General features: G+C 39.5%; 1 protein-coding gene across 1 annotated transcript; it reads right to left on the bottom strand.

Annotated features, from left to right (window-relative positions):
- Nucleotides 1–365: 365 nt before the first annotated feature.
- LOC129456207 (fibronectin-like) lies at nucleotides 366–27,795 on the bottom strand. The gene is made up of 26 exons (XM_055221432.1): nucleotides 27,543–27,795; nucleotides 26,551–26,814; nucleotides 25,682–25,942; nucleotides 24,054–24,314; nucleotides 22,904–23,164; nucleotides 21,379–21,639; nucleotides 20,362–20,625; nucleotides 19,370–19,630; nucleotides 19,244–19,293; nucleotides 17,934–18,144; nucleotides 17,486–17,746; nucleotides 16,417–16,677; nucleotides 15,693–15,953; nucleotides 14,119–14,373; nucleotides 12,592–12,852; nucleotides 11,712–11,966; nucleotides 10,781–11,044; nucleotides 9,979–10,239; nucleotides 9,254–9,517; nucleotides 8,411–8,671; nucleotides 7,375–7,629; nucleotides 5,348–5,608; nucleotides 4,559–4,846; nucleotides 3,140–3,367; nucleotides 1,789–1,845; nucleotides 366–1,067 (listed from the first exon to the last, which is right to left on the bottom strand). Exons 1-26 carry the CDS (start codon nucleotides 27,790–27,792, stop codon nucleotides 781–783), a joined length of 6,324 nt encoding a protein of 2,107 aa, XP_055077407.1. The 5' UTR covers nucleotides 27,793–27,795; the 3' UTR covers nucleotides 366–780.
- Between the last annotated feature and the right edge of the window lie 135 nt (nucleotides 27,796–27,930).

Raw genomic sequence — 27,930 nt, 5'->3', positions numbered from 1 at the left:
CAGTTAGCATCACACCACCAGGAAATGTTGATGACGTCAGCTGCAAAATATCAATTGACCTTATTTAGCAAGTTATGGGCGGCGCCATTACCTTTGACCCTTTTTCAGTTGAAATCAGGTTATTTAAGGAGGCACTATGAGAGGAAAAGGAGCAGATATGAACAAAAAAACATAAGTATTAGTCTGTTTTCTTCGGGGAAACATTTGATTGGGTGGAGTCAGCTATCTCTCTCTATGAAATATGCAAAAACTAGGATACTTTGTGTGACTTTCCAGACAAACTCTCCCTTAAGATAATAAAAATCTGCCCTCAAAATATACGAGCAGAGATCAGCGACCACCCCCAAAAATAAGCTTCAGCATTTAGTTTCACAGCTGTTTTAATTAGTGAATAAATTTGTGAAATTGTTACAAAAGATCTGGTTAAAGCTCTCACAAAAAGATAATCACATATGTCACAAACACAACATACTGCATGGTTTAAAATATCACTCGATAAATTACCTACTTGCACAATCAGCAGAAGATCTTGAAGCCTAGAGTCAAAAATATAATAATTTGATAAATATAATTTCAGAAATACTTTGTGAAAGCACTAAAAAGTGGCATGCTGCATTAATTTCAACCTATAATCTCTTCTTTTGATTTTCTAAGGCTAAAGATTTTCAAACTACTCACATTTGATAATAATTTGACATATTCCCACACAGATCACTGTTCATAGATTCATTTTATACAATATTTCCCTTTTAGCTTCCAAGTTAGGTCTTATTATTGTTACTAGACTTCAGTCCCATTTCTTTTTTTGGTTGATATGCACTGGATTGGAGAGTAAGGGCTCTGCTGTGAAATGTTCTTTGCTGCCACCTTGAGGCAGTATTCGGTATTGGGCTGGAGGCCGGTGACAATGAGGTTTGTTTTTGCTGTAGTTTTGATCAAAGATTGAGAGTTTTCGATCTTCTTATCGATGACTACCACATACTCGGCTGCATCGATCACCGTTCTCCACTTCACTGTCAGAGAGGTGCCGGCCACCTTCACGCTCACACCAGAGGGGGGCAGTAGAGCTGGGGAGAAAAACAGACAATTTTTTAGTATTTGCATTCACTGTTATGAGCCAGTCTGTTAAATAGTGATAATAAATCTATATCGTCTGCTTTAAATTACTTCAAATCATTGCTGTGTTGATAAGTTTAGAGTCATCTTATTTTCCTTTTCTTTCTGAATGCATTTTTGGTGACTATTTTACACAACCCTTTATACAATGAGCCTACCTCCTTAAGCCTCACCTTAAACTAAACTGTTAACTTCTAAAAATGCGGTTTTGACTTTCACTCAATATCAGTTATTGATATAAGCACAGGAAGTAGCTCTGCGGACAACAGCACCTGGCAGCCTCAGTGTTAGCGTCACTACTTCCTGTCTCTGTGTGGTTTTTGCTGAGTTGCACTAAAATGAATAAGCATTTAAAGATAAGACAGTGGACAGTGACTTGAGGGTGAACGTCTCAAAGCAAATGAGGCGAGAAAACTTCACCGGGGGACACTTTTGTCTTTAGAAAGGCAGGGGTTTGTGTGTAAATGCTAATGCTAATTTTGAGGCAAACTATTAAAATAACATGACAAACTAAAATAATCTATATATTAAAACGACCAAATAGTCTCTGCATTAATCAGTGTTAATGGGTTGTTTTTATTTTATATTTTAGCTTTTTTTTCTGTCTTCAGAGGCTATAACTTTTAAATTTGCACTAATGCTAATACACAGAAACACATTCAAAAATCTTACTGTTATCCAAGGCCATCTCAGCTCCTATCAGGTCTCTTCTCTTGCGAGCGTCAACAGCTGTGGATCAGAAAGTTACAGTTAAATCATAAAAGTGAACATATGAGTCAACATGCTTTTAAATGTTCTTGAATTGGTATTTAACATATTGGAAACTAAACTAATGCCTGTGTTAATAATGAGGGTCTGTTTGGTCATTAGGACTTCATCTGTTGGTAGAAAGAGGAATGAGCGATGAAAAAAAAAAAAAAAAAGAAGAAAATAGTCATTTAGCAGCATGGCCAACGATGCTGAGATATCTTTGAGACAGTAGAGAGCCCAATTTGACAACAAATAGACACTAAGATTTATAAAAAAGGCTGCAAGATTAATCTAATGCATTGCAATCTAATCTAATGAATAAAGATAATTATTAAAATCATGTCTTATTCTGCATAAAAAACTGCTAACCCAACAGTTTAGATCTGTACAAACATGTTCTGAAATGTGATTCTTGTAATTCAGTTCATTATTCAGTTAATTATTCTTCTTTTGTCAATTCTTCTAAAATGTTTTATTAAAAACATTGCAAATCTAATTGGAAAGCTTGTTTGAAAAATTGAATTATCCATTAAGGCTGAACGATTTGTCAAAAATATCTAATAGCAATGAGCTAAACTGACCCTGAAGTGGCACTAACCAACTAACCAATTAAAAATGTTTAGACCGCTGCATTAAAGTCTGAAATGGTCTTAATAATTCCAGTAGAAATTTGAAAAATAAATAAATAAATCATTTTACTACTAAATAAATCACTTTACTACTGCATTACTTGAGTATTTTAACATTTTGGTGCACCATTTGATTAACTGAGCAAACTGCTAAACATCACACTGCTAAAATTGTGCACAGTTTGAGAGATTGGCCCCTGTTGAAATGAGTCTTACCACTAGAGGGCATCACATTGCCTTTAGTGAGTGAGTAAAAGTCTGATGCAAGAGCGAGTGTAATACAGTCTGTGAGAATTTACATCTTGTGTCTTGTGTCAAATAAAGAATAAACTAAACTAAACTAAAAATTCTGACCTAGGGAGACTGATTGAGCTAAGTAATTCCTGAACTGGCACGAATCAGAGGTGGATAGTACTCAGTTACCATTACTTGAGTAACTTTTTAAATTGTACTTTTCTAACAGTGTTTTACTCCTAAATGAGTATACATGTGTGTGTACCAGTAATTTCTCAGACCTCTACTTGAATAATATTATTTTGAAGTAACCAAACTCTTACTTGTGTACAATTTTTGGCTACTCCACCCACCTCTGGCAGTAACTTACCAATTCAAAAGTCCTGTGACCCCGTGCATTAGATTCTTACCTGTAGGGACACTGGGCAGGCTGCTCCCAGCTGAGTTCGTGGCTTTGACTCTGAGAGAAGAGACGTCGACTGCTATGGCGGTGCAGGAGAGATGGGAGGTCTCACACAACACTGTCTCCACATTCCCTGTCACCGTGTACACTCTGTAGTGGTTAGCCAAGATGGAAGCGTCCCAGGTCAGCTCTGAAGTGGCTTTATTGTAGACCGCGTTCTGAGGAGGGGAGGGCACTGGAAAAGTGGAGAAAAACAGGTGTAAAAGGCGTAGGGCTGAAGATTAATTGCAATCGAATCAAAATCACAGTTTGAGTTATTATTTCCTCCACAAACAGCAAAACCTCCTGTCTTATTCTGCATACAAACTGTTAAGATCTGTACAAACATGTTCTGAAATGTGATTGTACGTGCTTAAAATTTGAACTTTGAATTTTGAACAGAATCCTATTATTAAAACATAAATCACAAATCTGATCGCAATCTCAGTGTTTGCCAGAAACTAAAATATGCTGTGGCAATCCTTAAGAAGTTGTTCCCAGTTATGATAAATAAATCCAAAAATGAAAAAAGTAACAAATTACCACCATCTCTAAACTTAAAATAAAAACCCGGTACTCACACACGTCCCCTCCTGGCTCATGTAACAGTTAAAAACACACTTAATACTATTATATATAAGGATATTATATCTTATCATTTTGAAAAAATTGATGTGCCCACGGCTTCTGGGTGTTTTTTTTTTTTGATAGCATCACTTCTCCCGTCAGTAGCACACCTGAAACTGCAGAGGGGAGCGAGTGTACCTGTATTTTTATGTCTGTCACAGGATGTGTCCTGTCTTTTTTAAGTGAGTGTGACGTCACCCACAGCGTTCAGCTCCAGTCAAATGAAGCTCATCGAAGCTCGCAGTTATAGGGGCCAATTGAAAGCTGAGTTTCATATTTGGAATTCTGACTGTGAGTATCATAGCAACCAAAGAGCCAATCCGGAGCCAGGCTGTAGAAGGTAACGCCTCTTCCTGCTCACTCTACAGGTTTGGCAGGGAGTGGGCGCTTAGCGATGCTGTCAATCAAACCTGCTAATGCTACCACGAGCACCCTCAGGGAAAGAAGGCGCCTGATGTGTCTGTTATTAATGTTCATATCTTGCTTTATGGACAAAATAGCAAAATAAAAACACCAGGGTCATGTAGAGCGGGTTAATAAGAACATTTTATGAGCAAAATGATGAGGCTCACAGCAGCAGTTACAGAGCGAGGTGATCATTTTTCAATATAAAGCGAAAAGGAGCCAGAGTTGATGGAGCTGGACGCGCGCCCATGTTCACTTCCTATTTGGAACGTGGCGGCTAGCAGGTTAGCTACGTCCATTTAAATATACAGTCTATGCTACAACCTGATGAAGAGTTCACAACCATTACACTCACCCGTGACCCCGGTCTCGGTGAAGCTTGGCCTGCTGACTCCGGCCTTGTTTCTCGCGTACACATTGATCTTGTAGTTGGAGCTGGTGGGCAGAGGCGTCTCATAGTATGGCCGCTCTAGCCAGTACGAGGAGATGTGCATTTGGGTTTTAGGGTTGTCGTTAATGTGACCTGCGAGGACCATCTGGTACTCCACGTCGGGACAGGTCACGCGGTCCCAGGAGATCATGGCCCAGAAGAGACCTTCTATCAACTGCATGCGAACCCGGATATTGGTCGGACTGCAAGGGACTGTGGGAGAATAAGAGCGAATAAGTTAGGCTCATCGAAGCGGCTTCTTTAGTTCTGACGGGGCTCTGCAAGTCATTTTTCTTCAGGGAGGAGCTGGCTACACTGAAACTAACACTACCTAGTTGTTTACAGTAAAAAAGAGTATCTGTTCTTAAGTCGATTTAACTACCCTAAGGTGTGAACTGTCGCCTGAGCCATGTTTTGTTCCTGTCCCTAATGTCTGATAAAACCTGTTACTAATGCTGCGGGAGCCGACGTTGTGGAAAGAAGGTATCTGATTGGTTTCTTATTAATGTTCATATCTTGATCTAAGAACAAAATTGCAAAACATAAACACCAGAATGATGTAAAACTCTCCCTTCACACAGATATTTAAGACAGTGGCTCACCAGAACGTGTCACAACTAAAGAAGCTAGTGTCAAAACATATTCACTTAAAAAAACCTTTTGCCCAGTTGACAGAATTCAGTTTCTTTTACGGGGATAACTTTAAATATTCACCTGCTCCCGCTTCCACTGGTTGTGCAGAGGAGCTGTTGCACACATTGTTGGAGGCCTCCACACCAAAGGAGTAGTTGTAGCCGCAGAGCAGGCCTTCGATGGTGCAGGACAGGCCTGTGCTGGTGCAGTAAAGTGGAGTGTATTCGTCAGTCTGAGCACTGGCATAGTACTGCTCTGTGCCCTCACTGTTGTCCCAGGCCAACGTGGCAGACAGGCCGGCGCAGTCGTACGACACAGTGAGGCCAGAGGGAGGGCACGGGCCTGCAGAGAAACACACGGCAAAATGTCAAAACAAGACCTGAAAATGCCATTATTTGAAGCTTGGCCTAAATATCCAGAGTTAAACATGTGTGAATGAAAAAAACACAACTCCAGGTCTGTTTGTGATGAGGAAACAACATTATAACATAGATCAGAAAATAACATGGGCTCTTTAAACCAAGCTTACGAGAATACACAACAATACGTATTTTGGAGAGGGTTTGAAATAAGGATCATGTGTAAGACCACTATGACAAACAAAATTCATTCTTCATCTTTATTTTACAAGAATAGTCCTCCAGAGATTTGGAATATCATTTCAAGGACTCCGATTTGTGACTCTTCTTAGATTTAGAGCCCTCGAGTCCCTGGTTCTGCCCGTCTGTGTTGCTGTCATGTTTTAAATGTGAGTTACGAGATGGTTTAAACTATAATCATTGAGTGAACAGAAGTAGGAAATAATAAAAAGAAACACACAGCAAACTCAAAAAGTCCAATTGGAATAGTTCAATTCTTACGGGAAAGAGACGAAGACTTTGGCAGATAAAATAGATTTGGCAGTTAGATAATATTTTGTTATCTTGTTTAGTGGCTTATTGTGACACTGAGATAATATCAAATGGGTTTGAGGCATGGGACATTGGTGGCAGGGAAGGGCACTTGATTGATTGGGACGTACCCTTGTCTAATGTTAGCTCCGCCTCTGGGTGTATAGCTAAATCTCTTACAGTCTTTGGTGATACTTCAAATCAGATTACTTTATTTTTCTCTCACAGATGAGCAGGAGTTGTACTGACGAGGGGAGTTACTGATATTTTTTGTTCTATGAAGTTTGGACAATATATAGATGGAATATTGCTTGCTTTCTTATAATGGTGTAAAATGTTCTGTTTCCATGCTGCAGTGGCCATACATCACCCTCGCTTTAAAATTCTTATCTATAGAATGTTAACTCCCACACCCACTGCTCGAGTAATATAAAACATAGGTACAAGCTCACCTTCTTCACACTCTGTGAGATTGTGAGACTCGGTGAGATTGTACCAGGGTCTGACAGAGTCTAACAAAATCAGTCTCACAGTGTACTGCCTTTAACCCGACTGTATCGCTGTAACCGGCAATAAACATCTACCGAACGATCCCTGTGCCTCTGCGCCTGTTCTACATGCAACAGAACAGAAACCGACAGAAGCCAAAACTGGCAGCAGACAGTAGTAACGTAGGTAGCATCAGTCTATGTTATGGGAGAATACAACAGTGTTTGGTCAGTCAATTTAACTATAAACGGTAGCTTTAAATATATGAGAAACTCTGAGAATGACAAACTTTTTTCAGTGTCTCAAACTTGGACTCAGACTAAGACTCCAGTGTGACTTGGAGTTGAAACATTGTGACTTAACTACAACAATACAACAATCACAGAATTCTATAGGCCAATAATATTTAATACAGACGAGAGGCTAAAAGGAATAGTTAGAACATTTTTTGTTGATACAGTCATTTTGTTGTATTACAGTGAGTTCTTGGGTATAGTCACTGATAGAAATGATCAGATTCAATGTTTGTACATTTACCTTTTGGATATTTCATGGAAAAGTGCATGGAAAAGTATGTTATCAATAGAAAAAAGCTGTCTGTTTCGCCTGTTTTGGGAGTATAACGTCATCACTGCTTCTGACTGTGAGGCTGAAACACTAACCTCTATGCCACCGTGCCACCCACAACAAAGAGAGATCTAAAACGGTACAAACAAATGGTCCTTTTACCAGATGAGTAGGTTATGGTGGTCCCTGGGCTGGTGCAGTTCTGCGTGAGGGCGTACACCACCACCTTAAACTCCTCTCCGCATGGCAGGCCGTCCAGGGTGCAGCTGTCAGAAGTGCTTTCACAGGTTTTATTGAAGCCGGGTCCTGTCACCTCCACTTTGTAATGACTGGCCACCCGGGAAAGGTCATAAGACACAATCACTCCATTGTTACTGCAGGACTGGACCGCTGTCACGTTCTGAGGAGCGCAAGGAGCTGTGGAGAAGATACCAAAGAGTTGTTCAACACAGAGGTTTCAATGTTAATTATATGGACAATGTTTTAAAAATTAGAGATAACAATAATAATAAGAGAAGAGAATAATATGCTAATAAGTGCTTGAATCAAGTAGTAGTTATCTTGATTTCAGTACATTTTGACTGCCTTAAAATAATATTTGCCAGTAGAAGTATGCAGGTTGCCAGGTATCACCGGCCCAACTCGCAGGAGAGCGGTTGGGCTTAAAAAAACGTCCAAAACCTGCAGAAATGTGTGGCACAGCTGGATTTTACACTGTGTAAAGTAAATTAGCGTTCCTCCGGTAACACGGACCTGACCCTTTCAATTCAATTCATTTTATTTTTGTAACGCCCAAAATCACAACAACAGTTGTCTCGAAGGGCGTTCATGTTTTGGTTGATGGGGGAAACTAGAGTACCCGGAGGAAACCCATCCAGACACGGGGAGAAACATGAAAAACTCCACACAGAAAGGCCTGGGCGACCCGGGAATCGAACCAAACCTTCTTGCTGTGAGGCATGAGTGTTGCCACTCAGCCACCGTGCTGCCTACATACAAAAACAACTTTCCCCTCTCTTTTGCACAGATGGCTTTAAATATGAAGATCTGTCACTGAAATTCAGGACTTTCAATAGGATTATTCTAAAATCAAATTGTTTTTACGTGGAAAATACCTCTATATTCTTCACCTGTGGACCTGGCATCCCTTTAAGTACGTTTTTTTTTCTTCTTTCAAGTGCAGTAGCAAGTGTTGTACCTGTGTCGATCTTGTGCGGCGGGCTCCTGAGGGTGCTGCACTTGATGGAGGAGGTGGAGACGATGATGGTGTAGTGCATCCCGCAGGTGGCACTAGTGAGCTGACAGGAGCTCTTGGTGCTGTTACACATGATCAGGCTGAAGTCGTGACCTTCGGCTGTGGCCACGTACACGGGCATGTTCTCAGACATCTCCCATTGCACCGTGATCACGCTGCTGTCACACTTAGTAGACGCGTTTATGGAGGTCAGGGCGCAAGCAGCTGCAAGCATCAGACAAGTACAGAAAAATGTGTTATACCTTTAATATTGATATACTGAAGGCCAATATTGCACAACTTGATCTACGTTATACTGGTGTTTCCTCATCATAAACATAAATAGAGTTATGTTTTGTTTCATTCACACATGTTTAACAAATATTTAGGCTGTGTTCTTTTCTGAAAACACTCTGTTCCTCCGCATGATGTCATTAAGTGGTAATACAGGAAGTGCTCAACTGTGTTTTAAACTCCATACACCTTCACTAGTAATATCCAAAAAAAAAAAAAATCTCAAAAAGTTACAACTATTGCTTTAGCCTCATTGAAACCGCTTCAAAACTACAAATATTATACACTTTCTATTGACAATTTAAACTGAATAGAGGTAAAACATAAATATTCAAATATAATTAGGATGCTAGGAATGCATTAGGAAAGTAAGGAAAGTGAGAAATGTGTTTGGACTGCTGCAAACTAGTTCAGTTTTTCAGGTTTTTAAGACAAATCCCATATATTTTGGCCCAACTTTACCAGCGACTGACAAATGTTGCACAATATCTGATGTAATATAACTTAGAGTACCTGTCTCAAGTTCGAAGTTGGCGGAGGGGGTGCTGGAGCAGTGTTCGTTCTCTGCGGTGACCTGGATGTCATACAGAGTCCCACATATCAGGTCTGGTAGGTTGCACTGGGAAGAGTCTGAAGTGCAGGAGGCGTTATGTGCTTTTCCCTTGGCACTAGCGAAGACAAAATAACTGCTCGCTCCCTTTGAGTTAGTCCAGCTGATCCAGGCGGCATTTGTAACACAGTCCAGGTTTCCGTTAATGTCTGTGGGTACGCATGGGGCTGGAGGGAAGAAAAGTGCAAATTAAGTCCAAAATAGGCGTGTCAAAAGTCAAAATCAGATACTAATCGATACTAAAACTAGTATTCAAACTAGATACTCATTTGCGCAGGTATTGATGCTAAAAAAGTCACATTTACAAGACAGAAATAAACCTTTCCTGAATGATCTTGAGCTACATCAGAAGTATAAGACCACGCAGACAAAGTACTATGATTTAATGTTGAAAACAACTAAGACTACAGTAAATCTGTTCTCTTTTTCCTGTTATAAAACTTAGTGCTTCTTCTTGTAATGATTTTCTTTTTACTCTTCTTGACAAACTTCACTTGGTATATCCAAAAGCCTAACCTTAACCTACCATGAAAAGGACTACAGTTCATATTTACCTCGAGTACTATAGTAAAAGTAGTAAAAGTAGTACCAGGACGACTGAGGGATTACACTTGTTTTTGAATCTCACCTGAGCTGGTAAGCACTGGTGAACTGGGACGACTGGGGCAAGCTCCCCTGATGGCAAGCACAATGAAATTATATTTTATTCCACAGGGCAGACTGCTGAACGAGCATGAGGTGGAGGTGGTGTTACAGTCCAGCACACTGCTACTGTCGCTGATCCCGTTCACAAGGAAGTACTGCGCTCCAGGGAGAGCAGACCAGGACACTGTCATGGAGCCATTTGCGCACTGCTCAGTAATCACGACATCCTGAGGAGGACAGGGGGCTGAGGGAAGAGACAGGAACATGTGAGAAATAAGAGAAAAGAGACGCTTTTGTTGTCTTTTTAATATTACTAGGGCTGCTACAAAAATACAATACAAGTTTGAGTGGGCAAATGAGAAGAGGAACAATCATAACATGGGTGAAAGCTCTTAAAAGGCGATTTTGCATAATATTTCCCGTTTCAATAAGACATTTCAAATAGGGATGTAGCGGTGTATCCGTGCCAGTGGCCAATATCGAATTTCTGTCCAGTATTCGCTACCTGTTTGTCCTTAGCGTATTCAATTGTCTTTTTGAACCGACTCATGATTAAAATGGAAATAGAAGTGAGATTATTTTATATAGATAAACACATTTTGTTATAATATTGAAATTGAAAAGTAGATACAACTTAAAATACATTAGTGGTCCTTGCTCTGGATTTAAAAAACAAGTATCAGTATCAACAGCAGCCTTGAGTGCCTTGAAGGTGGCACTATATAAAAATGTGACCGTAGTTTCAAATTCACTATAGAAGCCCTTTCATAAGCCTTGAGTCCCACCTGTTTGCACCGTTGCAGCTGCACTCTCCACACTGGAGCAGGAGCTGTCCACGCCGACCACCGTCACGCTGTAGACGGTACCACACTGCAGGTCGCTCAGGTCGCAGTGTGTCTCGTTGTTGGTGCAGACTGAAGTGTGGCTGCCGTCTGCGGACACTGCCAAGGCCTTGTAGGAGATGGCTCCACTGGCCGGCTCCCATGTGACCGCTGCAATGTGACTGTAGCACTGTAGAGAGACACCTACGTTTGTAGGACTGCACGGGACTGGAGTGGAAAAAAATAACACAATATATATTAAAGGTGTTGCATTTTTTTTATATCCTTGCATTAAAAATAGGTGTTTTGTTTTGTTTGTGTCAATCATCTTGGCCTTAATATTGCATTAAAAAGCGGTTCCCAATTGTTTTTCAAGTATTAAAGACCCAGTACAGATATATTGTAAAGTGTGGATGGCTCTTAGGGTCAAAATAAGAGCACAGTGTACTGTCTGCAACTAATAAAGTGTTTTTTTATCAGCTGTGGTGAGATGTTAGCATACTAGTTGTTGTCCACTTTACCCCTGAAAGTTGTGAAACACGCTTATAAACTCAATGCGTGAAATATTAATAAGGAAGCTTGGAATGTGAAAGTAAAGTGAGGATAAAGTTTGGACAACTGTAGTTTGAAATTAACTAGTAGGTTTTCACATTTTTGAGGTGTTAAACTAGGCACAGTAACTTTTATTACTCGATGCAGTGTGATGTACAAGTATTTGTGGAGAGAAAAAGAAACTGAATGCATAATTAAAGGTATTTTGTTTTTGCTGTGATGCCCAGTAGAAAAATCCCTTCTGCTTAATAAATTCGTCTGAAATGTGGGGAGCCAACAGTTCAAACTGAGCCATGTTCCTCAAAATGGAACATAATCTGCAGGAAAACAAATGAGCTCCTACCTGATTTTAGACTGACATGAGTCTGACTGTTATTGCAGCGGCCGTCATTGGCTGTGACTGTCAAGTTGTACGTCTGGCCGCAGTGCATGTCGGGTAATTGGCAGCTGGTTCCCTCAGTGTTGCATGAGACGGCGTGACCATCAGGGCCGTAGCCATGCACAGAGTATGAGGTCACTCCTTCTCCCTCCCAGGACACCATCGCAGTGTTATTATGACAAAACATGTCTGCCATGACCCTCTGAGGCTCACACGGACCTAAGAACATTCACATAAATAAACAAATTAATACTGCGCTAATGGGAACAAAAATGTGCAACAGGTTGGTCTAAGGTGATTCTGATGAGCCTACTGATACTTTGCAGGTGATGTCATCAATGGGGGCAGGACGCTAACTGAAGGCACTGGTCTGTCTGAAGCTCTTTTACTCAGGTTAGTCTTTAATCTGAGCTTTGAGCACAATCTGATCATAGAACTGATTTAGCTGGACCTACAACAGGTGAGCTGATGTTGTGATGTTGAACAAGTGCCGCTCTAATAACATTATACTCACAAACACGCTAGCATCAGCCAACAGTTTTTTAGTTAGTAACTCTCACATTTTTTGTTGAAAATGAAATACCTAAATGGGTCCATGAACGTGTTGGTGCAAAATATGATGTATTTAAATCAATTTTGTATTTTTTCTGGTGTTTTCAGACTTTTTTTTTTTTTTTTAACTTTTTGGCAAGCTTGATAATGTGTGCATTTTGTCACCCTGGTAACTGCTGAGCATTCTGCCATAGACACACATGCAGAATTTTGCAGTGACATCGTGGGCAGGGATGGATAGGGTGAATTCTGACTTAACCTGTAAAATAAAGCTTGCTTCATTCAACTTTACCTGTGTATATCTCCACTGGGTCACTGGCGTAGCTGCTGCACTCATCGTCTAAGGCCACCACAGTAAAGGTGTAGTTCATGTCACAGGCGAGCTGACTGAAGGTGCACCAAGTGTCATTGGTGAGGCAGGCCTCAGGAAATCCACCCAAACTCTGAGCCACAGTCCTGTAGCCGTGGGCGCCCTTAGTGGTCTGCCACGTCACCTGCACGTCTTTGTCCTCACAGTCAAACTTAGTGCGGACGTTTTGTGGGATACAGGGAACTACAAAACACATAAATAAGACAGGTTAAATATACAGACATCTATTTTTTTTATATTAGTGAGGTTGCGGGGCGCTGTTGTGCACAGATCCAATTCTGTTAGTATCAGTACTTCCTGTCCAATATTATCTCTATGAGGTTTTTATAGAATCACGCTAAAAGGAATAAATATTTAAGGATAAGGCAGTGGACAGAGAGCTGTGGATGTCACTGACAACACGTTAAACACTACACAAATAAAATGAATACTTGAGTGGAAGACACTTTTGTGTTTAGACAAAGCAATGTTTGTGTCTCAATGCTAACGCTAAGGCAAATTTTGAGACATAATAGATATTGAAACTGAAGTATTACACATATCAAAATAATAGGGTAGTTTTTATTTTATTTTATTTGAATTTTAACAGGTTGTTTATTTTGTGTTTTCCGATTTTAATAAAGGTGACTGTTACCTTTAAGACGCAGTGAGCTAGCAAGTGAGTTGCTGTGCACAGAGCCTAACTCCTAAGCCCCTAATTAAGTAGTTACTAAGCCTGGATCATTCTTAAACTGTACATCAATATGTATTAAGCCTTTTTTCATGCATTATTAAGGCCTTAAAAAGTGTAATTATTATGAAGTGTTACCTTTATTTTATATGGTAAATGATCACGATTATGTAATGTTTTTCTACCTCACACCGGCAGTATTCATCTGTTGTCTAATTATTAGTTGAGCAAGGATAAACTTTTATCCAACTGCCAATCTCCTACTTTCACGGGATGAAAATTTGAAATATCAGATACCCTGTCTTTAAATTGGACAAAACCTCAAATTCTCAAATGACAAACCAAACTAATAATAAAAAGTGTTTAAATGCTGAACTTTTAATTTAGTCATGCAAATTGTCAACTTAATCCATAATAGTTTTAACCAACCAGAAAATGTATTTAAATTATTTACATTTTGATTTCACTTTGATATACAAGCTGTACATTACATTGCTTTATAGGAAGTTGAGTTTGTTTATGGCCTGGTGTAACAAGTGTAACTTGAATCTAGTCTATTTTGATTCATTTAGTTGAGTTTATTTTATAGAAATACTTTTTGTTGACAAAAATATCAATTTTTATCCAAATTACGTCCATTTTAATCCAAGTTTTAGCCTTTATGATTATGATTTAGTTTTAATTATGATAATTATGATCATGACAAACACTATGAGGGAAACATTGTAGTTAACACTGACCTGAAATACATTTTATCATAGCTCAAAGTCAGTGATTACCTGAGTGCTGCTGGATGACAGAGCTGGACGTATTGCAGACAAAATTGGAAGCTATGACACTGATGTTGTAGATGAAGCCGCACTCCAGACCCTTCAGGACACAGGAGTCAGAGGAGGAGGAGCAATAGGCTGTGTCCTCCTCCACCCCCAACGCGGCCACAAGGTACTCCAGACCTGAGACCTGCTGCCACTGCACATGGATGGAGTTTGTGGAGCAGTTGAGAGAGGAGGCCACACCCTGAGCAGGACAAGGGGCTGGAGGAAGAAAGAAGTTTAAATGTTTATACACTGGCTATGTTCTAAGGCTGTAGTCGACTAAAGACATGTCCTGCTGATCGATTAATTGACTAAAAAGGGCAAAACTAGCAACGATGTGTTTGTGTACAATGACAGATTAATTATTAATTAAACTCATGATTCACAACTTTAAACATATAAACCAGCAATAACAAATCTGCAGATAACTCACTCACTAACTTCTCCTTCCTGCTGTAAATCTTTAGTCAAGTAATGGGTTTAGATTATAAACAACTAAAGGATTACAGCCCTATGCACAGTGTTCACATGTGCACCAAAATCTGATGTGATTTTGCTTTTTACAAGACATTTTAAGAGTCTTTCAAAATTACAGAATTGGGTGTATCCTCTATATTAAAATCTGTGTGATACTTGAACCTCAACCAAGACATTTACATTTAAAAGGTACATTTAGCTTTAGCTCATTTCTGATGGATTAGAAATACAGATGCAAAAATTCTTGTTTACAGATCAAATATTTTAAGTATTACTGTAAAAAAATAGGGATGAGTAATCTATTTCTCAGAGCTAATTATGCTAAAAATATGGCTGAATATTTACACAATCACACAATAAATATAAACATAATATCCCAGATCCATGGACATAGAAAGTTAAAACCATACTATGGAACATTCACCATGGAGACACAGGTTTTAGGCCATACTGTGGAATATTATAGACACAGGAACCTGCAGGAGGCCAAATACGAGTCAGGTTTGTGGAGATGCAATCCAGTTCACAGTAAGGATGCATGTTTTTCAGTGCAATAAACACACACACACACAGAATAATAATAATAATAAACACATTTTAGTTACATACTGTGGCTTTGAATGTGTGAATTTTACTTTAAAAACAGGAATGGGAGCCTTGGACATCATCTATCTATAACTCCATCCTCAGACCTATATTTAAACAAAGAAAACAACAGGGCTAGCCAGTATGCTAATGTGTGAGAGGGCACCCGTTAAGGGCCTGAATGATTATGCTAAGTGTGACTCGGGCACAGTTCACACTTAGTATAGCTCTTTAGACCTAACCAACAAACAGAGAATGTAAACTGAAGAACTGAAGAATCGAGTTGCATGAGCAGCGAAACGTCTTCACTGCTTCAACTTTTTGTCCAGTTAACAGCTTTTATATTTTTCTTTTACTATGGATCATACCTGGATGACTGAAGGATTACACAGACAACTTTACTTTAACATAAATTTGTGTGTTTTACTATGGATTTTCCTTGTAAAAAGACAGCCCATAAAAGTGTTAATACTGACCTGACGTGGCCTGCACAGCGTTACTGGAGGCGCTACTGCAGACGGCATTCTCAGCCTGGACGCTCACGGAGTATGTTTGACCACACTGCAGGCCGCTGAGCTCACAGTTTGTGTTATTGGAGCTGCACGTGGACTGCCCTCCGTTGTCTGACAGAGCAGTGGCTGTGTACTTCACCGCTCCCTCCGAGAACATCCAGTCGGCTATGAAACTGTCGGCGACACAGTCCATCACCACAGAGCCCATGTCCGGGACGCAAGGAACTGAGGACAAAAAGAGAAAGTTTGAATTTGATGATCATAATTTCAGATGGAGGAGAGGGGTCTAAATAACTTTATGGGAGTTTCACTGATTTGGAAGAAAATATACAAACTTATGATTCACAAATATTGAACCACAAACTTGCCATATTCATCTTATGGCATTAAAGTGACAACAATCACGTTTTTGGGGTTGAATAATGGCACCGCTTTCTGAAGCTATTGTGAAAAAGAAATCATGTTAACAGAGAAGACATTGAACTTTGTGCCAGTTTTTGTTTCATGTGGATAGGCCCAGTAATTACAGAGATATTACCCATAAACCAGGTCAACAACTCTGAAGATGTCTTTGAGAAATAGTGCTTCATACATTGACTAAAACTGAATAATACTATATTCTATAACCTATATTTTTTGAATGTTTCTGCATGTAAAGAGTTATAATAAGCATGAATAGTCAAAGTACCTGAGTCAAAGAGAGTGGCCGGGCTGGGCAGACTGGAGCAGATGTCATCTTTGGACACCACTTGGACGCTATATTCCTGTCCACACTGCAGATCAGCGAGAACGCACGACAACGCACTCGTCTCACAGGAAGAGGAGATGCCACTCCCGCCTTCAGCTGTCACTGTGTACGACAGCGCCCCCTCGCTGGCATCCCAGGACACTGTCGCCTGGTTGTTGCTGCAATCCACTAACACTTTCACATTGGTAGGAACGCACGGCACTGCAAAGATGGAGCCTCAGTTGGTCAGTTAGTCTGCTATTCATTACTAAACCAATATCGAAACCGAACATTTCAAATCAAACTCTTTGCCTCCAAGAAGAGACCAACACATAACACATAATAAGAATGAGAAAAGAAAAGAGGAGATAAAAGGTCAGATAAATAACTATGAGTACTGTCAACTTTTAGCTTCCAATCCTGAATGAAGTACTCAATTTTGTTACTTAAGTAAAAGTACAGCTACAGAGGCAAAATGTTACTCAAGTAAAATAAAATAAAAAAATAAATAAAAATTTACTGTACGTATTTAAGTACCTGTTTAATAATGTACTTTAAGTAAAAAAAAAAAGTATTTCAAACAAGTGTTATTAATTTGTTAAAGTGCAAAAGTAATGATACTGATTAAAAAAGATACATATTTTTTTGCGAACAATAACAATACAAATCAGTTTCTTATTTTTTCTTATGAATTTTGTGTATTTATTTTTGTTTGCTCAAATTCGAAGCTTGAACTCGAAAACTTTAGTCAGGATGTTTCCACGGACATGATAAAAATAACCCGTCAAAACATATGAAAAGTACTTTTTACTTTTTTTTTGCATCCCTAAAAAAAAAAAAAAATAGTTTGTGAAATTTTGCTCAAAAACAGTTGCATTGTTCACTCAAATTGCACATTTCACACACTTTCTAAGACACACTTGGCAATACCTCAAAGGACTAGCCAATGTTTAGCCTCAGTTTAGTTCTAGTTGTGATCTGGTGTATTGTCATCGTCATCATTTTGTCTCTCCTCTTTCTTCTCTCTCACCTGATGTGAGCTTGCTCTCCTTGCTGGGGTCCGAGTTACAGGCTTTGTTGGAGGCCACCACACTGACTGAGTAGTCCTGTCCGCAGCGCAGGTTTGGGATGCCACACTGGTCATTATCAGACCAGCAGGAGTGGGACGTGCCCTCCTCTGACATCACTGTGGCCGTGTAGTAGTCTGCTCCGGCCGATCTGTTCCAGGAGACCACTGCGATATTCGCCACACAGTTCATGAAGCTGCTCACACCAGTGGGAGGACAGGGCTCTGGGAAAGAAAACACAAAATAATAATGCAATGGAATTTTATAGCAGCTTTCAAGACACTGAAATCATTTCACAGTCATTATTCATTCACTCCACACTCGGTGGTGGTAATTTATTATTGTACCCACAGCTGCCGATCTATCTATCTATATCTATATCTATATAGCTAGCAATAGTACAACTTGTACCTGACTGCAGCTTGGCAGCAGGGCTGGGTTTGCTGGTGCAGTGTGCGTCAACAGACTGGACAGACAGGAAGTACTCCTCTCCACATAAGAACTCAGAGAAGTAGACCCATGTGTCATTGGTCGTCTGCTGGATTTTGTGCCCACTGTTGGTCTCTGCTGTGGCAATGTAGAAGTCTGCAGTGTCGACGGCATCCCAAGAGAGATGGCCCACCTTAAAGAGCATATGACAGGTTAGAGTGCTCATTTCACATACATCATTTTAACACAGTACTAAAACTTTTGCCTGGTATTTACTACTTTTTTTGTGAAGTTTATCATTTTACTTGCAGGTTGGACATGGACAGCAGATATGACATACTTATGGAGGTTACTGTTACTTTACCAGCCAAATTTTAACAAGGGTCAAAGCCTGTCTAATTTACACAATAAGTACAATAATAAAAAAATGTGATTGTCGGTGTTGATGACATAGGGACAGGCATTCCATTGTAGAACTCAATGCTACTTCTTGCATTTTTGTACTTCGCTTCAGAAAAGTTACATAGTGCATCTTTAACTCTTAGACTTACGGCTTCAAAGATGTCGATTTTTTTTTATTAGAAATTGTGGTCCAGTAATGTCTTTCTAAAAGGTATTCCTTCCAGAAGTATCATCATAACTGTGCCATCTCATCATGTTAAGGGTGCGTTCACACCTGCTCTTGTTTGGTTCTGGTTTGAGCCCAGTCGAATCCTGATGTAGACTTGGTATGGTCCTGTTCTAGTCCTGGCTTAGTCCTGGTTCAGCTCTGTTCTAGCTCTCATTTAGTCCTGTTCTAGCTCTGGATTAGTCCTGTTCCAGTCCTGGTTTAGTCCTGTTCTAGTCCTGTTCTAGTCCTGGTTCAGCTCTGTTCTAGTCCTGGTTTAGTCCTGGTTCAGGCCAGGCAAGGCATGGCAAGGCAAGTTTATTTGTATAGCACAATTCGTACACAAGGTAATTCAAAGTGCTTTACAGAATAAGAAAGACATTAAAATCACACAAATCAAAACATAAATAATCACCCAATCTGCAAAACTCTCACCCAGCTCTGTTCTAGTCTTGGTTTAGTCCTGGTTCAGCTCTGTTTTAGTCTTGGTTTAGTCCTGGTTCAGCTCTGTTCTTGCTCTGGTTTAGTCCTGTTCTAGTCCTGGTTTAGTCCTGGTTCAGCTTTGTTCTAGCCCTGGTTTAGTCCAGTTCAAGTCCTGGTTAATTCCTGTCTAGTGGTCCAGCTTTACCTCCAGATTTAGTCAAAACTTAAATTCACTTTTAACACAATGCAATCAAAAACCTACCTTCATGGAGCAATTGAAATCAACTGAGAGATTCTGTGGTATGCAAGATGCTGAGAAAAGGAGAGATACTTTGTTAACTGAAAATAAATGAGCTTAAAACAAAAAATAGTGAGTTTTATAACAAACCCATTCTTATAGTGGTGCTATTGCTCTGCATGCTATCACAAGCATCATTATGGGCTGTGACAAAGACTGTGTAGAGATCTCCACATTGCAGGTCGTTCCAGATACAGGAAGTTTTATTTGTGGTGCAGACGCCAGAGTGGCCGTCCAGTCCCACTGCAAAGGCGATGTAATACTCCGCTCCGTCAGTAGGGGCCCAGCTCACAGTGCCAATAGAGTCCTCACAGCTGGTGTAACTCTGCACATTCCAAGGAACACATGGACCTGATGGGAGACAGCAAAAGAAATTGTTTAGCAGGACTTTCAAGAATATATACAAATACAAAAAAAAACAAAAAAAAATCACTAGTATTGAAGCTAGATACTCACTGGTATAAGTTCTGAAAAAACATTTGGCCTTTCCTGAACTATTTTGACCTCCTCACAAATACTTAATACTACAAAACCACAAGGTAATATAAAAAAAAGACACAGTAAAATGTATACAACTGATATATTTTGGGGGAAATAATTAGTTGATGACAGATTCTGATTTTGAATATATGTTAATGCAGTAAATTATGATATCAATGACAAAACATGTTATTATAGTCATGTATGTAATTGTAGTGTGCCTTTATATTTTTTGAGTATTTTCTTACTTAATTAATGAATCTATTTATTCTCCTAAAAACTAGTCATTACCCCGTCATGAGGTGATAAGTAATCTCTTCTTCCTAAACATTTCTATTGCTGTGTTTCAGATGACACACGCCAATATTATTTAATACAGATGGGGGACAGCTAAAATTAATATTGTTAAAATGCAGATTTCTGTTGTAATACAGTGAATTCTTGGGATTTGTCACCAATAGAAATGATCAGGTTCAACATTTGTCAATTTACCTTTTGAATATTTCATGGCAAAGTACAATGCTTTCAATGGGAAAACTGTCTCTTGCCCCATTGATCTCCTCATATTCTAAAATTTGAAAACCGCAGACATTAGTACTTACTGCCATTATGGTGCACTGGTTTACTGACAGGACTGACACAGGCTTGGCCCAGGGCTTGTACGGTGAAAGTGTAGTGCAGTCCACACGGCAGGTTTATCTCCACTGTGGTGGAGTTTGTCTTTAAAGATGCGCCGCCGTATGATCCAAGGACTCCTGTTACGTCCACCTCATACCACAATGCTAGGGCTACGTCAGACCAGCTCAGCACCACTGTGTCCTTATTACATGAGCTGGATACAGTCAGATTGGTCGGCTGGCAGGGACCTAGAAGCAGTAACAGATTTAGTTTATATTAAAATACAAAATTAAGAATAGGCAGAGTTCATGGTAAAAAAAAATCTCTGCCTACCAACCTACCTACCTATCTCTGCTGCTTCCTGTATTTTTGTACTTTTCTTCTCAACTTTTTCCTAATTCATGCAAAACAGTGATAACTATTTACCAAAGATACTACAATTAACATTTTACCTCGCCTCCATCCATAATTTTAAACTATGAGCAGACAATGTGGTAATGTCATGTGAGCACAACCTATAATTGCTTAAAGCTGGATCTATTATGCAGAATTGACTTTTAACCCCTTCTCCTTGACCCTCTTGAAGTTGTATTTGTAGAAGAATAGGCAGAGTTCATGTTAAATCACAACAAACTAGAAAGCCCTTAGCTTAAAATACAAAAGGCAAGTTAAACTACTCATTTCACCAAAGAAATAGTTAATTATTTTCAGATTTGACAAAAAATATGACTATCCATCTAGTTTAATTTTATGATGATTATTTATGTTTTGATTTGTGTGATTTTAATGTCTTTGTTATTCTGTAAAGCACTTTGAATTACTTTGTGTACAAATAAACTTGCCTTGCCTAGTTTTCTAAATGAGAAAATCAGCAGGCTTGTTGAATATTTGATGAATATTGTGATTTCAAATTATAACATAATGATCCAGGAATGTCATAGATTATAACTATAGCAGACACAAGCACAAACTTCTTTAAACTTACAAGTCTAGACAATTACCTGTTTCCATATGCACGGTTTTACTGGGTTTACTGCAGGACATGCTGTTACAAGCTTTCACGCTAAAGTTATAGGTTTCTCCACAGTCAAAGTCATCGAACATGTAGGGTGATTTTGTAGAGTTATATTCGCTAGTGACCCCTGAGCTGGATACTACAGTAATTTTGTACATGTCCACTCCATCCTCATCCTTCCAGAACACCATAGCCATGTCTTTATCGCACAGGAAGTCTGCACCAACACCCTGTGGTTTAGAAGGTCCTGCAAAACACAAGAGGGAAGTTTTATAATAGAGGTAATGGTGCGTGCCTATTGGTGTTTTTACTCTTCTACTTGATAAGTGGTAACATTTCTCTTAGAACTGTACCTCTTCCCACTGTGAATAAGTCTAAAATTGCAAAAAAAATAGAAAACTTGTAGTCGATATTGTTTGAAAATACCATCTTGTGTGTATGTATATTTTGTCTTTCCAGTGACATTACCGCTATCAGATGTTAGCTACTCTTACCACCCTTGATTTTCAAGCATTTCTTAGACCACTAGTTTGTACCCGAGTAATATTGTTTTGAAGTAACTTAAAAGGGCCTGTACTCTATTTTTTTCTCCATGTATTTGCCTCAGCACAGATGTATAGTCTAAGCAGCTAGTTGTGGTTAGCTTTATCCTGATGGCAAAACACCGCTCTGGCTTCTGAAAGTTGTGAAAAGCACTTATAAACTCAGTGCAGTGAATAATTACAATTCTCTGAATGCATAAGGCAGGCATAACCAAAGTCCGGCTCAGGGGGCCAATTGCTGCCCGTGTACAAATTTCCACTGGCCCGCAGCCTCTGGAATAAAAATAATTATGTGTGGCCCATCTGCACTGTTGACCAGTGTAAAATACACATGTTCAAGCTCGCTGACTTTTATCGCCAACTGACAGGTTTATATAAATTTGAACCTTTGCTAAGAAAATGCTGAATTTGTTTGGTTCGGCATATTTATGTGAGAGGTGCGAGGGCAAGTCTAACTGACTCTCACTTGTGTGACGTTTTGTGTCTTTGAGCCAGATCCAGATCTCAGTTTCACTCTTCACATCAGTGCAGGTTATTTGTTTGCCTTCTGAGGTGAATAAACGCTAAAATCTCAGGAAATTTATTTTATTGTGATTATCAAAACCACAGTTTAAATGTTTACTTTTTTACATTCATTTTGTTTTTGAAAGGTGAAAGTCATTTGCAATAAAAAGCAAAAAAATATTAAATAGTTAATTTGCATTTAATATTAATGGTTCAAAAAATTATCAGGTTGAATGGTCGACCGCCAGACATTTTCACCTCACCAAATCTGGCCGTCTTTGAAAAAAGTTTGGACACCCCTGGCATAAGGAAATTGAGGAATAACTTTGGGCCACTGTAAACTGTTTAAAATGAACTATATCTGTTTTTCATGCTTTTAAGACAGTAAAAATTAGGTACAGTATCTTAAACTCTTATTCTCCCCTGTTACTAATCACATACTTAATTATTTGTACTTTAACTCACGTGTCTTGAAGATGACCCCAGTATCGGTCTCCACAGAGCACTTGTCGTTGATTGACACGGCTTTGATGGTGTAGGTCTGTCCATCCTCCAGCTCCTCCAGCTCACACTCGGAGCTGGTCGACTCACATGACACCTGGTGACCGCTTGTTGCCGTAGCGATCATTTTATAGGAAACAGCTCCAGAGGCCGGGCTCCAACTTAGCACAGCGCTGCTGTTGTACCAGTCCCCGTCTACTAGCACATTTTCAACTGGGCAAGGAGCTAAAAGGAAAGACAAGTCTTATGGTAGGCCTTTTTGGATAACAAAGTTTAAAGCACGATATGTAGCTACAGAGGAATATATTATAAGCAGTAATATTAAAGGGCCTATATTACACAAAACTTATAATGTTCTATCTCCTCAAAAACTTAGTTAGAGTTGTGTTTTGTTTCATTCACACAATTGAGTAATCCTGGCAGTTCCTGCTCATTTTCTGTTTGGAACGCGGCTATCCATTTATATATACAGTTTATGGGTATAGTGCATTTATTATAGGGATTAGGGCTGTTAAAAGTATAAAAAAAATCAAATAATAATCAATACTAAAACTAGTATCAAAACTAGACTCATTTGAACAAGTATCAATGCTAAAAAAGTCACATTCACATGACAGAAATTTCCCAAAGAATGAGAAAAACTTGTGTGTAGGTTAAGGTTAAGGCACAATGAGAGTATGTCTGAATTGTTCATGTTTTCTTCTAGTGCTCTTAGAAGGAAGCAAAAAGGTATTCAGACATCACCTTGTATGATTGCTTTATAAGTCATTATCTACTTAAACATGTTTGTAATTGGTTTCTGAAATTGGTGACTAATACACTTAGCCATATCTTTAGTTATGTTAATGTCTAATACTATTTAATCTTGTAGAGTAGACATTAAAATGCTATCAAGACATGCTGGTGACATTTCTTCTATTTTTCAACAATGTCTGTGTTGTCATTTCAATTTAAAGGGCCCATATTATGCTGTTTTCTGATTTATGTTATAAGTCATGTTCAGTTGTGGTTGCAGTTCTTTTTTAAAACTGTAAAAGTAAAGACCACATACAGTTTCTTTGAGGTTATCTTCAGTCAGTTACCACTCTAATCTAAACTAATATAATAAATGTACCTGCTTCGAGTTGTACCGTTCCAGATTCAGTACTGTTTAACGTGTCTCCCATGGCGACGACGTTTGCGTAATAGATGACTCCGCACTCCAGTCCGGGCAATTCACAGAATGTGTTGTCTGTTTGGCACCACAGCGTTTTACCATTACGTCCAGACAGCGTGGTCTTATACGACACAGCGCCCACACTGGGCTCCCAAGACGCTGTCGCCGAGTTAATCTCACACCGAACGCTGGTCTGAAAGTTCTGAGGTGGGCAAGGCTCTGCAGGAGAATGGATTCAATTTAATTTCAGTTCAGTTTTATTTATATAGCACATTTAAAATATAACTTAAGCTGCCCAAAGTGCTTCACACAAACAGCAACAAAAACAGATATACATAAGATACAACACATAGGTAATAAAACACCAAGGTATCCTGCCTGTCTGATCCTACGGCCTTCCTTAAAAAAACAAACTCACTCCAATAATCTTTCTCTTAAAGGCAAAAATACAAAAAAAGAAAGTATGTATGTAAGGTAGAAAAGGTTTTAAAGGTGCTCATCTGTGGAAAATAAGTGTTGTCCTAACGAGTCCTTGAGTTGTAAAGAGGCCAGAGACTCTGGATGTCTGAGGCAGGAGAAGTTTATTTACCGTCAATCCAGGACCCGATGACTTGAATACTCAACACTGCATGTTAGTATTAGACATTCAAGTCTGACGATGCTTCCCCACAAGGAGGTTTAAATAGGAGCTAAGAAGGACAGCCTGGAGACACGGTGATGGAGATAAAAGTGAGACGAGTGACCAAGGAAACTGATATAACCATAGAGAAAGGTCAACAATGAACTGGAGTTGTCCTTGCTCAGACTATGCAGGGGAGGCAAAATTCCACAGCAATCTGGATACAGTTTTTTTTAATCAAGACATTTCAACGTCCATCCAGAAGTAATTTTCATTTTGATGGTGGTGGTTTGAGACACTTACCGGTAAATGCATAATGTTTACATGTTAGTCTCATTATGGGTCATTCTGCACTGACTCTTTTTCACCGCTGTCAAGTACCTGATTAGTATTTGGAAGAAAAAATAACCCTCTTTGAACAGAAATGGTGGGTTAAGGTTCAATCTGCCTGGAGTATACAGTAGTATCCTCACACCTTGGTCAAGTGAGGGATCAAGCCAATCAACGGCTAATGTTTTTACCCCGTTAAACTCACGTCAAAAAATTTGTATTTCCCATATGAAGGACGCAATGTGATTTTCAATGTGATTTTGATTATTGACCCCAGACGTTTACCTTCAGTGAAACGCCCTTCGCCTTTACGTACTCAAGTACATTTGTTCTCATAAAAGTTTTTCTCGAGAAAGTGTATTGTAAAAGCAGAACTTTGTGACAAAAATCAGATAGGTAGATGGCGGCGTCTTCATCTAATTATAAAACATTTTATTTATAGCCATGAGCCGTGTGAGTCGCTGTATGATGATGATGATGATGATGATAACGCTGTGCTAGTGTCATGTGAATACTAGTGATGTGGCAAAGGGTTTGTGAGACATAACGATGATGGAGATAGATTTAAATACATACACGTTTTTTCACTGTTTGATAATCAGGTACCCCAGCTTTAAACAAAACTGGATGGTCTTACCTGTTATGATGGATGCTGTTTCGTTGGAGGGGACGCCTGAGCTGCATGTATCATCGTTGTTTGCTGTTAAAGTGACAGTGTAAGTCTGACTACACTCCATGTGAAGGGGGCAGTACGTGTCATTGGTTTGGCATTGAGAGACTAGGCCCCGGTCTGTCACTGCCTCCACTGTGTAATACTCTGCTCCAAGAGTATGAGCCCACACCACCTGTCCGATGGTTACGCTGTATTCTGTGCTCAGGATCTCCGGGGGACACGGACCTACAAGAGACAGTGAGTTATGAACTGGCTGACTGTGCATTTCAATCTGTTACCAACAAGATGCAAAAACAGGTGATAAAAACATATTGTCTTTGTTTGCATGTAAAATAAAACAATATTTGCATTTTCTTTAATTGAATCATTTATTTTTTTCCTCACAAATCTTAAATTTATACATTATATTTCATGCTGAATCTGTGTGGTCACACGTTTAAGGTAAATGTACATGACCAAACAGCAAGTTTTGTGGGGTTTAGAGCTCATTTTGTTGATTAATTGGTCAAGTCTTAGTCAACCAAAATTTGCATTAGTCAAGTAATCATTTTATTTAGAATATAAAGATGTATATGGGACAAAAGCAGAGAGGAGAAATTAGAGAGTGAGTTAGCGGGTGATTTGGTATTTTTGGGAATTTCTATGTAAAACGGCAGATTAGACGATTCACAAGTTACATCTGTCTTTATGTAAATGCATGTATCCTAGTACTTTTCCTGCATCAATAGTCGTTTATGCATGCATGTAGTCTTGTGAGTGCAGTTTTGGTCCGATACATAGAAATAATAGTTAGGGGGACATGGCAAAAGTGTCTATTTTGTTTTGTTTCTTACCGGTCTCCATTTCTCCGCTCATATGGCCAGTGGTGTTGCATGTTTCTCCCACGGCTAACACTTGGATGGAGTAGCTGTCCCCACACTCTAGTTCGTCCAGCTCACAGTGGGTGGTGGAGTCAGTCTGACAGCTGGAGATGTCCCCGGATGCTGCAGTCGCCGTGACAATGTACAGAACCGCCCCATGGCTCGGGTACCAGGTCACCAGAGCCGTATTCAGCTGGCAGTCAAACATGGCCTTTATGTGTTCAGGTGCACATGGGACTGGAAGAAGACACAAATGTTATTGTAATTACGGATTTCAAGATTAATCATAACCTATATATCTGATCCAGCTCTAAAAAATAAAAACATGTAGCAAAAATAAGTCATAAGTTTTTATTCTAAACTGCTTATCAGAGGATTTACCCAGGAAAATGTAGCTGACATTTAGCACCAATACTTTTTTTGTGACCAAGAGGCCGTGAGACTGGCGCGGAAGTTTCTGCAGGACTGTGTCTGGTATCTGAAATACTCCCCTCAGGCTGTCATCTGCGCTATCCGAAAAGTAGAAGGAGAGCAACGTTTGTCCCCAGAGCTGTCCACCTCCTCACTGCACAACCCTCCTTATCGGACCATCCCTATTTTTCTTTTCTGCTCCATTTAACACAAACACATAATCAAATGTCTTCCTCCAAAGTCTGAAATCGTTACCAATTAGACATGACTGTTTCACAATCTTTCGACTAATTGCCCAGCCCTACCTTTAAATGGTGAAATGTCTTCATAATATCAGAAAGTCGAAACCCATGGATATATACAAAAAATGCACATTGCACTGTAGCATCTCAAAAATATAAATGCTTAAAGATGTTATTTTAGTAAATTCTGTAACAATACAAACATCATTGAAATTAAATCTGCCTGTGAAGAGTGAAGTGAGGGCTTTATCACGGCTAGGATTTAGCAGGGGTTACGGCTTCATAGACAAAGTCAGGTGGGTCTTTTTGTACCTGATGGTGTGTCGACTGCATCTGTGGACTGGCTTTCGCAGTGCCCGTCTGAGGCCACTAGAGACACATGGTAGATGAGTCCACAGCCGAGGGCCCCCACACTGCACTGCCCCTCTGTAGTGGCCTGACAGCTGGTGATTTGACCATAACTGTCCACCACTGTGGCTAAGTACGAGTCTGCGCCGTCACTGTCTGCCCAAGAAATCGACATCCTGCTAGAGCCACAGTCCATCTCTGATGAGAGGTTCATAGGAGTGCACGGAGCTGTGGGCGAGATCAGAAACAAAGGTTAAAATGTTTTTGTTCTAGATTAACCAATTAGTTTTAAGATGACATTACACGATTCTATAGGGTAATATTATTTAATACATATGGGGGTGGCTAAAAT

This window comes from Periophthalmus magnuspinnatus, chromosome 4 (genome assembly GCF_009829125.3).
Source record: "Periophthalmus magnuspinnatus isolate fPerMag1 chromosome 4, fPerMag1.2.pri, whole genome shotgun sequence".
Classification (NCBI taxonomy): domain Eukaryota; kingdom Metazoa; phylum Chordata; class Actinopteri; order Gobiiformes; family Gobiidae; genus Periophthalmus; species Periophthalmus magnuspinnatus.
Note: the sequence above shows the minus strand (reverse complement) of the source record. Positions and strands in the feature narration are given on the sequence as shown.

Coding starts and splice junctions, on each gene's coding strand:
- LOC129456207 (XM_055221432.1), bottom strand. CDS start 27,792: ATGAACCTCTCATCAGAGATGGACTGTGGCTCTAGCAGGATGTCGATT. Junction 20,626..21,378: donor AACCGTGCATATGGAAACAG/GTAATTGTCTAG, acceptor TACTGCTTCTAG/GTCCCTGCCAGCCGACCAAT. Junction 19,294..19,369: donor TAGCACCACTATAAGAATGG/GTTTGTTATAAA, acceptor TCCTTTTCTCAG/CATCTTGCATACCACAGAAT.